Source organism: Octodon degus, unplaced genomic scaffold (genome assembly GCF_000260255.1).
Source record: "Octodon degus isolate 3935 unplaced genomic scaffold, OctDeg1.0 scaffold00221, whole genome shotgun sequence".
Taxonomy (NCBI): Eukaryota; Metazoa; Chordata; class Mammalia; order Rodentia; family Octodontidae; genus Octodon; species Octodon degus.
Window position 1 is genome coordinate 190,540 of NW_004524797.1, and position 14,248 is coordinate 204,787.

The 14,248-nt window shown below is 44.4% G+C and overlaps 1 protein-coding gene across 1 annotated transcript in view; it reads left to right on the top strand.

Moving 5' to 3' along the window:
- Ccdc180 (coiled-coil domain containing 180) overlaps positions 1-14,248 on the top strand; it is a 67,193-nt gene that overhangs the window by 13,755 nt on the left and 39,190 nt on the right. Inside the window, exons 12-20 of the mRNA XM_023705483.1 lie at positions 177-256; positions 709-797; positions 1,298-1,417; positions 2,344-2,517; positions 4,144-4,259; positions 5,303-5,429; positions 7,572-7,611; positions 7,739-8,199; positions 11,689-11,915. Of these exons, the coding sequence (XP_023561251.1) occupies positions 177-256; positions 709-797; positions 1,298-1,417; positions 2,344-2,517; positions 4,144-4,259; positions 5,303-5,429; positions 7,572-7,611; positions 7,739-8,199; positions 11,689-11,915 (1,434 nt within the window). The remainder of the gene's footprint in view (positions 1-176; positions 257-708; positions 798-1,297; positions 1,418-2,343; positions 2,518-4,143; positions 4,260-5,302; positions 5,430-7,571; positions 7,612-7,738; positions 8,200-11,688; positions 11,916-14,248) is intronic.

A 14,248-nucleotide genomic window follows, 5' to 3' on the forward strand; every position in this document is an offset into this window, starting at 1 on the left:
GTTCTTCTTCTTGCTCTTCTTCTTCTTCTTCTTCTTCTTCTTCTTCTTCTTCTTCTTCTTCTTCTTCTTCTTCTTCTTCTGTATTTAGTCAATAATATGCTTCTCAAAATGCCACCCATTTTGGCAAGTAGAGCTTACGTGCATGGTGACCTGCTTGCCATCTCTTCCCTCTCCAGTAACCTCTTGCCCCCCAAGTACAATATCGCCAAGCTGAGCACATGGCAGTCTTCTCTCAATGCCTTGAACAAGGAGCTCGGTGAGTGACATTTGTGGAGCTCTCTCAGATCTCTCTGAAACTGTTGAAGTAGTAGCTTTGGCATAGCTCTGCCCAGCAGCCACTTATCTGGGAGGATGTGGGTGGCACTTCCATTCTGGGAAGAGAGGAAGGTGAGACAATTGAGCTCTGGGGACTTATAGGAGGATCAGAAGATACAATTTTTCCATCCTTTGAGACTCACAGCAGTGTACTGGGATCAGTGACATCATTGTCCTCCTGTAACAGAGGACTGCCAGAGTCAGAAGCATTCCAGACAGAGATGGGCTCTTGTGAGGTCTTTATCTCGGGGTACCTGCAACTCTAAGGAGAGCAGTACCAGTCATTGCTGTGAACCCACAGATGATCTGTGGAGATGTTTTGCCAGGGGGAAGCAGCTTCCCTTGGCAAAGGGGTTACTCTTCTTTTTCCTGTTTTGTTTTCTGTGCCTGGAGGTGCCTACCACATGGACTGCATGATGCGGATCCGCTTGCTGTATGAAAAGACATGGCAAGAGTGCTTGGCCGAAGTGCAGAACTGCAAGGTGGGCATCGTCTTACAGGCCTGCCAAGGAGCTACACCTGGGCCTCCACATGCTCCCTTGCCAGCTCCCCTCCTGGATACCCTTTAGTCATGACCCTGACTTTTGTTCCTTCATCCAAGGCCCTGGCACTCACCAGCTTCTGATCCTGTTCCCTCTGCCCAGCCCCTCCCCAGCTGTTCCTGGAGTCCTGAGGGTTTATTCCAAAGCCACCTCCTCCAGGAAATCCACTGTGAGGTGTGTGCCTTAGGCCTCCTTAGACTTCAGCCTTAACTCTCTGTGTCCTGCACACCGCTGTCCTCAGGGCCCCACCTACTGCCCCTGAAGCTTCTGCTGCTCCCTGAGTGCTTGCAGCCACTTTGCACTGCCATTTGGCCCCAAGGGAGCAGAACCAAGAGGAGCCCATGTTCACCCTGCAGCCAGGTGGGGGCCCTTTTGGGTGCAGTTTATCCCCCAGGATCTGTAGCCCTAACCTGGGCCAGGCTTTTTGCTTCCCTCCCTAGAAGCAGCTGTTGGACTGGAAGGCCTTCACTGAGGCAGAGGCCGAGAACCTGGTGAGCCTGACCTTCCAGACAGTGGGGGCGTTGCAGAGCAAGGTGGAGGAGGAGCTGGAGCTCCTGGATGTGCGTGAGCCACTGGGGCCCAGAGTTGTGGTGGGCTTCCCGGGCTGCTGGGCACAAAGGCAGTGGAGGACGGGAGCCCTCTGCTTGCATGGCCCTGGGGTGTTAGCATCCTGGCTCTCAGCTCCCCTCACAGAGCAGACCTGTGATGGGGTTTCCATGCTCGCCCCCCCAACATCCTGAAGCCACACCTGACAAGGGTGCTGCACATACTCAAGGAGATCATGAGTCTCAGGGTGGGAGGGCACCTGAGCCCTTGCTGCTCTGGGTAAAGAGAGTTACAGATGAGCAAGAAGTCCCCGGCCCCAAGAGGCCTACAGTCTTGAGCCAGGGACAGCAAGCACTTTCTGTGGAGGACTGGATAGTGGCTATTGTATACTCAAAGGGCCACCAGGCCTCTGTCAGAAGTTGTTCAGCTTTGTTTCCTGTGGCTATGTTCCAATAACTATTGATATACAGTGGAATTTGAACTTCATGAATCTCCATATCAGTGTTTTGCCTTTTAAGCTGTTTCTGTTTTCAACCATAACAAACTAAAATATCGGTGTTAATTTCAGAGGTGCAAACAAAAATGACAGAGGGCCACATTTAGCTTTCAGACTACAGTTTTCCAACCCTTGACCCAGAAGAGGGCATAAGAGGTGGGATGGCACATGAGGACTTAGCGGCAGGTATGGGGTTCGCCTAGACTGGTGAGTCAGAGAATTCTAGAGAAGGGAATGTGCCCAGGCCAAGATGGGTATGGTATGCTGCCCCAGTGAGAGTGGGCCAGAAGTCCACTTGTGGCCCAGAAGGTGGCTTCAAAGGGCAGTTCCTGGGCAGTGACTTTCATATCTTAGAGACATGGAGTTTTATGAGTGGGCCCTTTATTGGTCCTGGACTGGTCAACCCTCAACCACACACACCCCACCCTGCATCTGCCACTGCAGAATTCCCTTGAAGCCTTGGCCAAGCAGACAGAGTGGCAGAGCTCAGACCTCCTCAGATACTTCCAGGAGGCCGTGCAGCTATGGGAGGCACATCAGAGTGTGCTGTTGCAGCAGGAGCTGGAGCTCGAGAAGAGGATGGAACAGTCCAGGCAGAGGCGCAATCTGGAGAACCAGGTGCCCCCAGCCCCTGGAGAACCCAGAGTGGGACTGAGGGCTGGGTCATCCCGGGACTTCCAGGTCTGATCAGGCCAGAGAACTCAGCATTTGGATGCAAACAAAACAAACAAATCCATGTAAACAAAAAAAATTAATTCAAAACAGATCCTAAACACAAATGCAAAACCTTAAGTTACAAAACATGTACCAGTGAAGATATTGAGGCTTCCCTTGATTTTGGGACCAGGTGGGAGTAGCAGAAATCTTGGACCACATCACAGCTATGTGATGGATCTTCAGAACCAGCCCTGTCTGTAAGAGAGTAGAGACAGACAGACTGAACGGGGAGCCCTCTGAATGGTCAAAATAAGGAAATGATGGGCTGGTGAGATGGCTCAGTGGTCTAAAGCACCTACTTAGAACAAGCTTAGCAAAGCACATGGACCGCGGTTCAATCCCCCAGCACCACATGCCAGCCAGCCCCGCCCCCAGGCGGGCTGAACTGGCCACACACACACACACACACACACACACATAAATAAAATAAAAATTAAAAAAAATAAGGAAATGATCAGAGCATGACTTTATGAGCCATCGTTTGCTGTCCTACAAGGAGTGTTTCAGTTCACAATATTTAAGAACAATATGAACCACCTTAGAGGGAACATACTTGATTGATGAGGATCACTGACTCCTCGGGGAGTTCCAGAATTAGTCATGTCTAGTTGTTCAAGGCAAAGGAATAAAGTCTAATGAAAGATTGATACTTTTTTATCCAAGCAGTTTCGCCAGAGAAACTGGCTTGATGCTAGCCCAGCAAGGAAGGCCCCTCCATGCTAGAGACAAGGATGACAACTTTAAAGCTCCAAGGCCGGTCCCAGCTTGAGCTCTCCTAGTCCAAATGTCAGTGAAAACTGCCGCAGCTTGAGCCTTCAAAGTGGGTGCCAAACTTTCAAGTTTACACATATATTGAAGTCCAACACTATAGGTCAGTAATTCATAAGTAGGGCCTGATAAAATGTGACATAAGGCAAGAAGGAGTAGCTCCAAGTGCTCACAAATAGGGTCTGACAAGACATCATATTCTCTAAGGCGTGAGTGGGGGAGAAGGGCAGACCCAGTTGATAACACAGCAAAGCATGTTATTTGCATAGCAGGCCGTGCAAGTGTTCAGCATGTTTTCAAAGGTATGTAATAAAGGAATAAAGTATCACCAGCCACCACAGATCAGCCTGCCCCTGCCCTCACAGGCAGGGTGGAGGGAGTTCAACCTTAGCATGTGGTTTTGAGAAAGACTCAGGAGAAGCAAGGAGAGGAGCTGGTGTGTCTGGCATGTACACTGGGCTTGGCCAGACGGGGTGAGTGTGAGGGCTGCATTCCTGAAGAGTCCCATTTGAGCTAGTTTCCAGGGGAGAAAAGTAGGCAGAAGAATAGTCCAGGCTCAGAGGAGAACCCAGAAGCCTATAGTGAAGACAGCAATAGGGACAACAGATTTATTGCCCTTCGTTTCTGCAGGACAGTGAGCCCCAGGCCTGCCCCAACTGCCTGGACCTCAGGTTCAGTGTCAGGATCTCTGTATCACTTAAACTCTGCAAGCACTGTGAACTCATATGTGCTTCTTCTTGTTTTGGGAGTGGCTTCTAGGCCCAGGAGGTACACTTTGATAAGCTCTTAGACCAACTGAGGCAGCAAAGCCGGGAAGAAACACTAAAGGCATACCTGGAAAAGGCCAAAAGCTTTCTGAAGAACATGAAATCCAGGTACATTGACCAGTTCCCCAAAGGAAAGAAGGGATGGCCTAGATTCATGTGCAGGATCACAAACAACCTCATAGGAGCCCACGGTGTGCCCAGCAAGCCAGAGATGAAACTTCCACCAGCATTGGAGAGCATCGCTGTCCTCTGCACCCTGCTTGCAGCCAGTACCAAAATATCTAGACATAATTTTGGAAGATTTTTAAGAAACAGTTTCAAGGCACTGTAGTTTAAAAGTCAAGAACTTAGACCCTTTTTTAAAATTTTTAAACATGTATGCTCTATATGAAAGTCGGCCTCTACAGAGACTTTCTCTTCATTCCTGTCCAACTGTTCTTGGAAATACTCATTTATATGTGTGGATATTTATAAATGAAGTTTGTAAAACAAGGGATAGATTATACTGTACCAATTTGTTCTGTAACTGCACATATATTTCAATTTTAAATGAGCATATGAAATTTATTAATATAGGTACCTCATAATGATTTAGTATCTTAGTTAATTAGCTTTTTCAATTGGTTCCAGTTTCTCAGGACAGTATTACAGATAGTTCTCTGTGAAAGTCCTTGTGTCTTTGTGCTTTTGTACAACTAGTTCTGTAGGACCAATTCACAGAAGTGAAATTCCACCACAGTTGATTGCAGCACTTAATTAGATCCAGAAGTAAAACTAGGGGCAAATAAGTAACCTCCTGAACCTTAGTCTCCTTACCTGAGACACATAAAATGTGGGGAGTTTGAGAATTTGTTGGGATCACCTAGGTGAAGTTCAAGCTAAAATTCCGCCAGCGGGCAAGAAAAGGAAGTATGCAATAAAATAGACAATTTTGTGTGTGTGGCTTCTAAATTTTCTACAAAAAGCATATATGATCAGAAAAATAGCAAACAAACCACAGAAAGAGACTCCCTCATAGTAGTTCTGTGTAGTGCTGATTGCCAGGTATCAGACCAACCCCTTTGTGGCAAGGGAGTAGCCATGGGCAGGGGTCTCCCACACTCTACTGAGAACCCCACTCCCACACCTCATCTTATCTCCCTCCCTCCCAGATATGAGTGCTCTCACGTCCTCCTGACCAAGGAAGTGATGGCATACCCAGAGATCATACTCAAAGAACTCAACTCCTATAGCTCCAAGCTCAGCAAGCATTTCTTCATTCGTGAAATCTTTGAACAGGTATTTAGGGGGACTTGATAGCCACAACCACTCATGAAAGAGCAGAGCTGAGGTTGATGTCTCATTGGATCTGCCAAGACACTGAAAGTCATTCCTGAGGCTGCAGGGTACAAAGCCAGGACATCAAGAAGAGAGAGGCTGAAAAGAGGCCATCTCTTCCTCCTCAGTCTAAAGGAGGTTGACAGGCAATAGGCTTTAGTGGGCTGATAGTTAAAAAGCTACTTCATATGACCCTTGGAGCTCCATGCATCATACCTACCACTGCCACACAATTGTCCTGCAATTGACTCTGACCTACTCACTCTGCTCAGAAGTCCCTCAGCAATCTTCAGTCCCCATCAAATCACAAATAGCACCCCTAGAGAACCTGTACCTTGTGCTTCTGCCTTCACTCCCCCTGGCTTAGGCAGCTCATCCCCGTTCTTGCACCTGACCCCCGCCTGTGACCCTTCCCCATCCTATTCTCTCTGCTGCTGTCTCTTCCACACAGTCCCCAGGACCCCTCTTCCCAGTCTGCTACCAGGGATAAGGAGCCCTCAGCCTGAGGAGCACTTGCCCTACCCTCTCAACACCCTCCCCCACTCCAATCTCTGAACTCACTTTTTCTTGGTTGTTGTCATCTATAGGAGTTCAGAGCACTTGACTAGAATGTCTTTCCTAAAGGACAAGTATGCCTTACTAATTTTTATTCAACTTCAGTTACCCCTAGCTGGAGTATGCATATGTTACATAACAATAAATGCTCATTGAGTAAGTACACAGTTCCCTGGAATGTACTGGTTTGAACACCCAGAGTTTGACCTCTTTCCACATGCATAGCCAGGGTCCTTCCCATCCAGACTGAAAATGCTTGCTATTGACGCTGAGTTTGGCTGAGTGCCTCTCATATATGTAGAATACCTAGTACCAACCTGGAGAATCTCTCCCTTAGGAAGGGATCCCTGTTCAAATACCTAGTAAGTGCTCCACATGGCTCTGAGAAAGAGGTGGAGGCTCAGCCTACGGGAGGGTGATGTCATTGTCTTTCTTTAATTTTAGGGAAGGGTCTACAGAGTGTTCAGAGTCTCACTACTAGATTGGACTCGTAGTGATCCACCTGTTTACAGTGCCACAAGTGCTGGGATTACAGGTGCACACCACCACGCCCAGTCTCAATTGCCATCTAAGCATTCCCCAGGGGTGGGGCCAGCATGGCAGACCCAGGGATTGAACTCCGGGCCCCTGCACCTGCTTGCAGGCACTTTAATCAACTGAGCTATTTGGCCGACCCTTTTCATTGTCTGTCCTTCGAGATCATCCTTGTTGCCTGGGTTAAAGATGTGAACATTTGTACGATCCCCATTTCACAGAATGGGGGATGAAGGGGTAAAGGATTTGCCCAAGATCACTCCATTTGTAAGGAGCTAGAACTCAAGTCTGCACCTGCCAGCTCCACAGACCACACTGTCATCCACAGTTTCACCCGGAGTGTGTGAGACAAGGGAAGTGTTGGGTAAACAGAGAAATTCCCAGAACTGTCAGGCTCTTGCTGTCCCCATCCAGGACAACAGATTCTGGCCCCTTTCTTTGCATCCTTCAAGTCATATTTTAGGACAATTGTAGGACAGTTGTGTGGCAGTGGTAGGTATGATGCATGGAGTGACAAGTGTCAAATAAAGTAGCTTTTTTTTTACTGTCAGTCCACTAACTTCTGGTGCCTATCAACCTCCATTAGACTGAGAAGAGAAAGAGACTCTGGCTATGTACGTGGAAAGAGGGTCGGACTCTGGTATTCAAACCATGCCAGGGATTTGTGTACTTACTCATAGAGCATTTATTGTATCTAAATTAAATGCATACTCCAGCTAGGGGTAAGTGAAATTGAATAAAAAAGAGATTACTAGAACAGTGGGTCAAAGTGAGATTTTGTTCCATTACTGCTCAGTGTGTTCTGTAAAGGGCACGTTAGCCTGGTTGGAATTAAGAAAAGTGAGCTCCTTGGATTAGAAACACCCCGACTACCCCAGTGAATGAAACCAGCTCAGGTTGCAAGATCTATTGAAGGGAAAGGGATTCCTTTCACTTAAAAGTGACATCCTTAGGAGTGTCACTGTGGGGAAGGGCAGCACAGGTGCCTTAGTAACTCCTGCTTTCCTCTTGTAGAACTTGCTTGGGGAAGTCACTCTTAGAGTCCAGGGGCAAGGTAAGACTTTTGCCATTCAAGTCCAACTCTCCATAACTTCATTCCTGTATCTCTCCGGGTTGGGAGTCCCCACCCAGGCAAGCTATTAACTTGTGTCTCCTTGTGCTTTGGTGCTGGTTGTGGATAGAGGGATATGAAAAGCATTCCCTGAAGAGGAAGAGGAAACCAACAAAAAAGCAAAAGGCTAAAGCAGAAATAAGAAGTGGGGAAAGTGTCAGTAAAGGGATGGATTTTGCAAGACCAACGGGAGAGATGGAAGAAGAAAAAGGTCAAGAAATGGTGTCCTCTGGAGCTGAGGAGGAGCTGAGCCAGTGGGTCAGTTCTTCACAGAGTGACCGGGTGGATGAGTCCAGAGGGCACTCTGTGCAGGCATCAGAGGAAATGCAGAGTGGAAGAGAGAGCTCCTCAGGAGCATCCCTGAGCCTGGGAAGTGTGAGAGCTCCAGAAGAGAAGGTGCTGGAGGAGGAGGAGGAGGAGGAAGAAGACGAGGAGGAAGAGGAAGAAGAGGAAATGGAGGAAAAGAAAGAAGAGGAAGCGACAAATGAGGAAGAAGCAGAGGAGGAATGGGAGAGCTCCTCTGTGGGTGAGGTAGGCCAGCGCCAGGCTCATGCCTGGGGGAGGAGAGAGTTGGCTATGTCCTTTCTATGTGGGGTCCCAGTCTCCAGAGAAGTGCATATAAGGAATGATAAAGTGTTCATCCCTTCTTACTTTTGTCAAGAAAGATCCAGTTCTTCATTCACAGCCATAATCTTCAAAATTCACTTTCCTCTCTTCCCGTCCCTGCAATGAATGCTAGTCACCTCTCAACTGCCCAGCTTTTCTCTCTCTTGGGCCACTTCATTGCTCACCTCCCCTTGTGTAATTGGCACAGGGTCTCCCTACACAGCTTGGGCTCGTAGCGACCCTCCTGTTCTTAGTCTCCCCAGCACTGGGGTTACTGGAGTGCACCACCACGCCCAGACTCGGCTCCTCTCTGTCATACACATCAACTCAGTCTCCTGCATCATCCCAGTCTTCCCTCTCCTTCCTGTTCACTAGAGCTGTAATACAAAAGATTCAGACTTGGCTGGCTTTCCTTGTGGCCCTCCTTTTTCTCTAATTTTGGTCTTCAAACTTAAAGAGAAGCTTATTGTTATTACCATACAATCTAGGCTGTTAAGCTTAACCTCACTATCTGTCTGAATATCAAACATCTTAGGCATAACATGGAACAGGTATTTTTCATCAAGTATTGATATGTTGAACTTTAAGTCCCTACAGAATATGATGAAAAACATTTTAAAAATTAAAATATATTTTAAAAATAGGCATAAAGAACTGTATAATTCTTATGTTTACATATAAGTCCATAAATCTAACCATATACAACCTTGTAGCAGAACAGTCCCGCAACATTTCTTTTCCTGTCTCCTGCCTTCATTCAACACCCCCTTCTTTTTGAACAACCATCTACCCAAGAGACAGCACAGCAGCAACTGGAATGTCATGACAAGCAGCTCGTATTCAGAAGACCAGAATGACAGGCACTCCAAGCTACTATGATAAATTGCCATCTTCAGTACAGTTGCTTAGTTCACAGGTGTCTGTATATATAGTTAGTCAGGATGAGAATCATTCCAATTAACTGCAAGATTCAAAAATCTTCTGAAGATTCTCAGGATCATTGCCTTACCCATCTTCTACATATAACTGTACGACTTGCCCCTGCCACCCCCTTCTTTTTAAACAATTATCTACCCAATGATTGTTCAAAAAGCTCTTCTCCTTGCTCTCTCTTCATTGTATAGTCCTCAAGTTCTTGCTTTCCTTTTAGTTGTATTATACCTTTCTTTTTGTATTTCTTCTTTTGAGTTCTTATACTAGGGAAACTATATGATATTTACACATGTGTGTTTCTAGTTTATTTCACTTATGAACATATCTTCAAGTGGCATCCACTTCAATATAAAGGCTTCAAGTTTATCATTCTTGATAGCTGAGTAATACTGCATTGTATAAAAATACCACATCTTTTTCATCCATTCCTCAGGTGATGGGCATCTTGGTTGTTTCCAAGATTTGGCTATCACAAATTGTGCTGTTGTAAACATAGGCACACATATATCACTATGATATGATGTTTTCAGATCTTCCGGGAAAATTCCCAGTAGAGGAATAGCTGGTTTAAATGGGATTTCTAGTCCAAGTTTTCTAAGGAGTCTCCACACTGATTTCCATAATGGTTGCACCAGTCTACATTCCCACCAGCAGTGGAGAAGGGCTCCTTTTTCCCCACAGCCTCTCCAACATTTATTGTTGGTTGACTTCTTTATGATAGCCATCCTTTCTGGGGTGAGATGATATCTCAATGTGGTTTTAATTTGCATTTCACAGATGGCTAGTGATGTGGAGAATTTTTAAATATATTTATTTGCTTCTTTAATTTCATTTTCTGAGAAGTGTGTGTTCATTTTGGAAGCTCATTTCTGGACTAGGTCTTTAAATTTTGGGGCCCTAGTGTTTTTTAGTTCCTTATAAATTCTAGAGAGCAGACCTTTGTCTGAGTACTTGTTTGTGAAGATTTTTTTGAAATTTGTGGGTTATTTTTTCACTTTGTTGGTAATTTCTTTTGACATGCAAAAACTTCTCAATGTTGGCAAGGAAAGCCAACATTTTGACCCAAGCCTTCTAAGGTCAATTAAGACTCAGGACACTTATGAACCTGTCATGCAACTCAGTAGTGTCCCAAATTTTCTGATCAAGGAGATTATGGGGCCAAAGAGGAAAGTGATTGATGATGTAGAGTCACATGAAGAAGAGTCACATGGAGAGAAAACATTCTCTCTGGCTTTCACAGGGAGCACATTGGCCAAGGAACGGCTGTGACTCATCCACATGGCTGACACTGACAAAGGATCTACAATCTGAGGTACAGGCTCTCAGGATAAATCCTGAGGAGATTTCACTGACCTTATCAGATCCAAAAGCTACAACTCTTGTTGCATAGGTCCTGCTTTACCTTGGTCTTGGCCATCCAGCAGAAAAGTATAAAAACGAAGTTTTGTTGTTATGTTGAACTGTAGCCTTGTTGTTATGTTAAGCTGTAGTGGACTCAGGTCAACAATTTCTGACATTGCCAGTCAAGCAGAAGACCCAATACTATTATGGATTACTGGACTCTTTTAGAATATTTTGCTGAGTTAACACACCTATAATATTCAAATGATGGATCTCAACAAAAAAAGGGGATACAGATGAATGTTCATTTTGTATCTGTGTATTCAAAGTGGTTAGGATAGATATATAATTACATTCTCTTAATGAACAGAGGGATTTGTTCTAATAGTGTATATAAATAGGATATCATGTCTGCATCTTGTACAGCAAATAACCACTAGGAAGAGAGTATGCAATGTGTTAATTATTGAAACTGTCCTACCAATTTGATTTAAAACTGTCTCATTGCTATTTGTCTCTCAATATAATTATGGAAAAAAAGACTTGGCTGTCTTTTGAGTGCTGGACGGTAACTCATATAAGCAGACCTTGTTCTTATAATACATTCAAACTCACAAAATAATAACTTAAATTCCATAATTATAGAATATCTGCATTGTTGTGGAAGCATTGGTCTATGAAACTCCTGTTTGAGCAGGGACCCAAAACTTAAACACCCACAGATGTAACAGAAGAGAGGGCTGAAGGGCAAGTATAAAATAATGACAAGTGACTCTGATTGTACAGCCAACCACTTTTCAGCCCCAGCTAAAAATGCCACATGGGGGTACCAGCTCAGAATTGCTAGCTTTTCTGATATTCTTTAGAAAAACTGGGAATCCAAAATTTTATGTAAGGGGGGCCGGGGAGATGGCTCAGTAGAATAAGTGCTTCCCTGGCAAGTGCAAGGACCTGAGTTCAATCCCCAGTTCTGGAAAAAAAATTATGTAGAACTTGTCACTTTTAAAGGGTCTGTGGAGTGGAGCTTAGGGGAACAGTTCCAAGCAAGATTTGCCCCACAGATTTACAGTCTTTTATTGCCAAGTGTCAGCATTGCAAGTTCATTTAATGGTACTCACCCAAGTCTTGTTATCTGCTTAGGCAGAAACTCAAGAAGAAAGCATGGAGGAGACAATCTATGAGGAGATGGAGTCCTTCACAACGTCCAGTGGAAATACTTATTTTGTCCTCTTATCTCTGGAAAACGAGGAGAGTTGCAAGAGGCCCCCTTCTAATTGCTCGGCCATACTCATCAACAAGGCCTCCAGCAATAAGTTCATAGAACAAGTAATAATTCCATCCGGACTAATTTTAGAAATTAAGAAACAGTGAGTACAAAATTCTTGTATTCTCCTTCATTTGCTCTGCGCTATATTCACAAGATAAATTACAATAAAAAATTAATTTGGGCTGGGAAAAAATATAAATGTAGATGATATGGTTCGTGTCTAGATGTTCCCCCAAAGCCTCGTGCAGTGACAGGGTTTTGTTGGAGTGACTGAATCTAGTATGTGTGGTAGATTTGTAGCGCAATGCTGGTGTGAAGGGTGGGTGATTGCTAGATCAGTCCACATTGGCTTGGCACCACCCTAATCCTGGTAGACTGAATACAATATAAGGAACAGAAAGAGGTTTGTCTCTTTCCATGTTTTTTTTTCTTCTGCTTCTGCTGCCACAAACTGCTGCCCCTCTGCCATGTACCACCCTGCTTTAGAGCCAGCTGATTATGGACTGAAACCTCTTCAAACTGAGCTAAAGAGCCCTTTAACTTTGGGTGTCAGGTATTTTGTCTCAGCAATGAGAAAAGTAATTACGATAGTAGATAATTCGCGAAATAACAAATATCCCGGAATTAGTTGTAGTCATTAGTACCCTGGGTGAGAGTTCCCCCTGCACCCCTCCCAGGGTGCTCTGCTGGTATGGCCCTTGCACACTAAAACACTTTTTTCACTGCCAGATGCTCCAGGGTTCTGGTTCTTGGCATCTGTTATCTTAGTTTTTCTTTTCTTTTTTTATGTTTTTATTTCTATAGATGTAAATCACATCATGTATAGAATTTTGCACTAGTTGATATACTTGTCGCAGAAAATAGAAAAAGAACAATGAAGAATAAAGATGTGGTCCATAATCATATCTGGAGCATTTCTCTCCCCTAACTCCCAAGCTGCTGGACCTTTTCTTACAGTTTAGGTCAAACATGGAAATTTTCATTTGACATTTGAATGGCATTTTCAATGCCCTTCTGCCACTGAGAGAATTAATTGGCTCATGATCACCTTGTCGGTCCACCATGGGCAGGAAGCCAGAGGCAAGGAGCAGAAGGATTAAGATCTAGCCTCTGGGCTCTTTCTCCTATACCTCAGCGTCATCTCACTACTAAAGTATCTCTTGACTCTAGTACCCTTCTCCTTTCTCTACCATAGGCCATGCTTATTCCTCCCAAAGCCCTTAGGACAAAGATCAGCAAAGGTCCCCCACAAGGACTGCTATTTATTGAGCGTAACCCCCTCACTATGAATTAACTCCATTTGATAAAATGAAGGAACGGAAGCTCAGAGTGTTGAGTCATTTGGCTGTGGCCTCCAAAATAAGAAGATTCAGGCTGGGGAGATAGCTCAGAGGTCTAAGGGCCTGCCTGGCAAGCACAAGGACTGGGGGTCAATCCCCAGTATGGGTACCACATGCTGTGCTGAGCTTGGGACCCCCGTGCGCTGGGGAGGCTGAGACAGGAGGATCACTCAAGTCCGAGCTGTGTAGTGAGACCCTGTACCAAATAATTGATTAACTAATTTAAAAACTAAGAAGATTGGATCCAACCTCTGAATCTAGACCCTATAATTCTAGAACATGGCATCAACTACTATGCCAGCTGACACTGTTTCTATGTTGAAATAAAACATACATACTTAAAAGTATGGAAATCCAGTGTTTAGCATTTGAATTGTCCAAAGAGAACACATCTGGTACTTAGAACCCATAAGAAACAGAACCATTAACCACTCCTCCAAGATGCCACCTGATGTGACCATCCACAGTAACTGCCCTTCTTTCCCTAGGGATAAATACTCTGACTGCTGAGTTCATTTTGTGTGGCTTTGAACTTTACTTAACAATATTCAGAACTCACTCTTTTATGATAGGATTCTTTCACATTTGTAAGATTCATATATATTCTTGAACACGGCTATATTCTTTTTAATTTTTCTGTGGTATCTTGTTGTGGAAATATACAATCTATTTAATTGTATTTATCCACACTACTGATGCACATTTTGATCTTTTCAAATTTGAAAGTATGCCAAAATAATGTTGCTCTGAATATTCTTGTAGAAGTTTTTGGGTGAACATACATGTACATTCCTGTTTCTCATTTAACTAAGAATGAATCAACTAGTTGTTGAATCATGGAATATGTTCATGTCCATCTTTAGGAGGTATAATCAAAAGATACTACCAAAGAGTTTTGAAAAGCAGTTTGACAGTTTGCAACACTGAGAGTCCTAGTTGGTCCAGATCTTCAACAACAATTGATGTTGTCAATGATTTTTAGTTTAGTCAACCCAGTGTAATTTTAGCAGGTCCTGTTGTGGGATTACTTTGCCTTTTCCTGATGAGTAATGATATTGATGTGGTGCACCTTTTCATATACTTGTTGGCCATT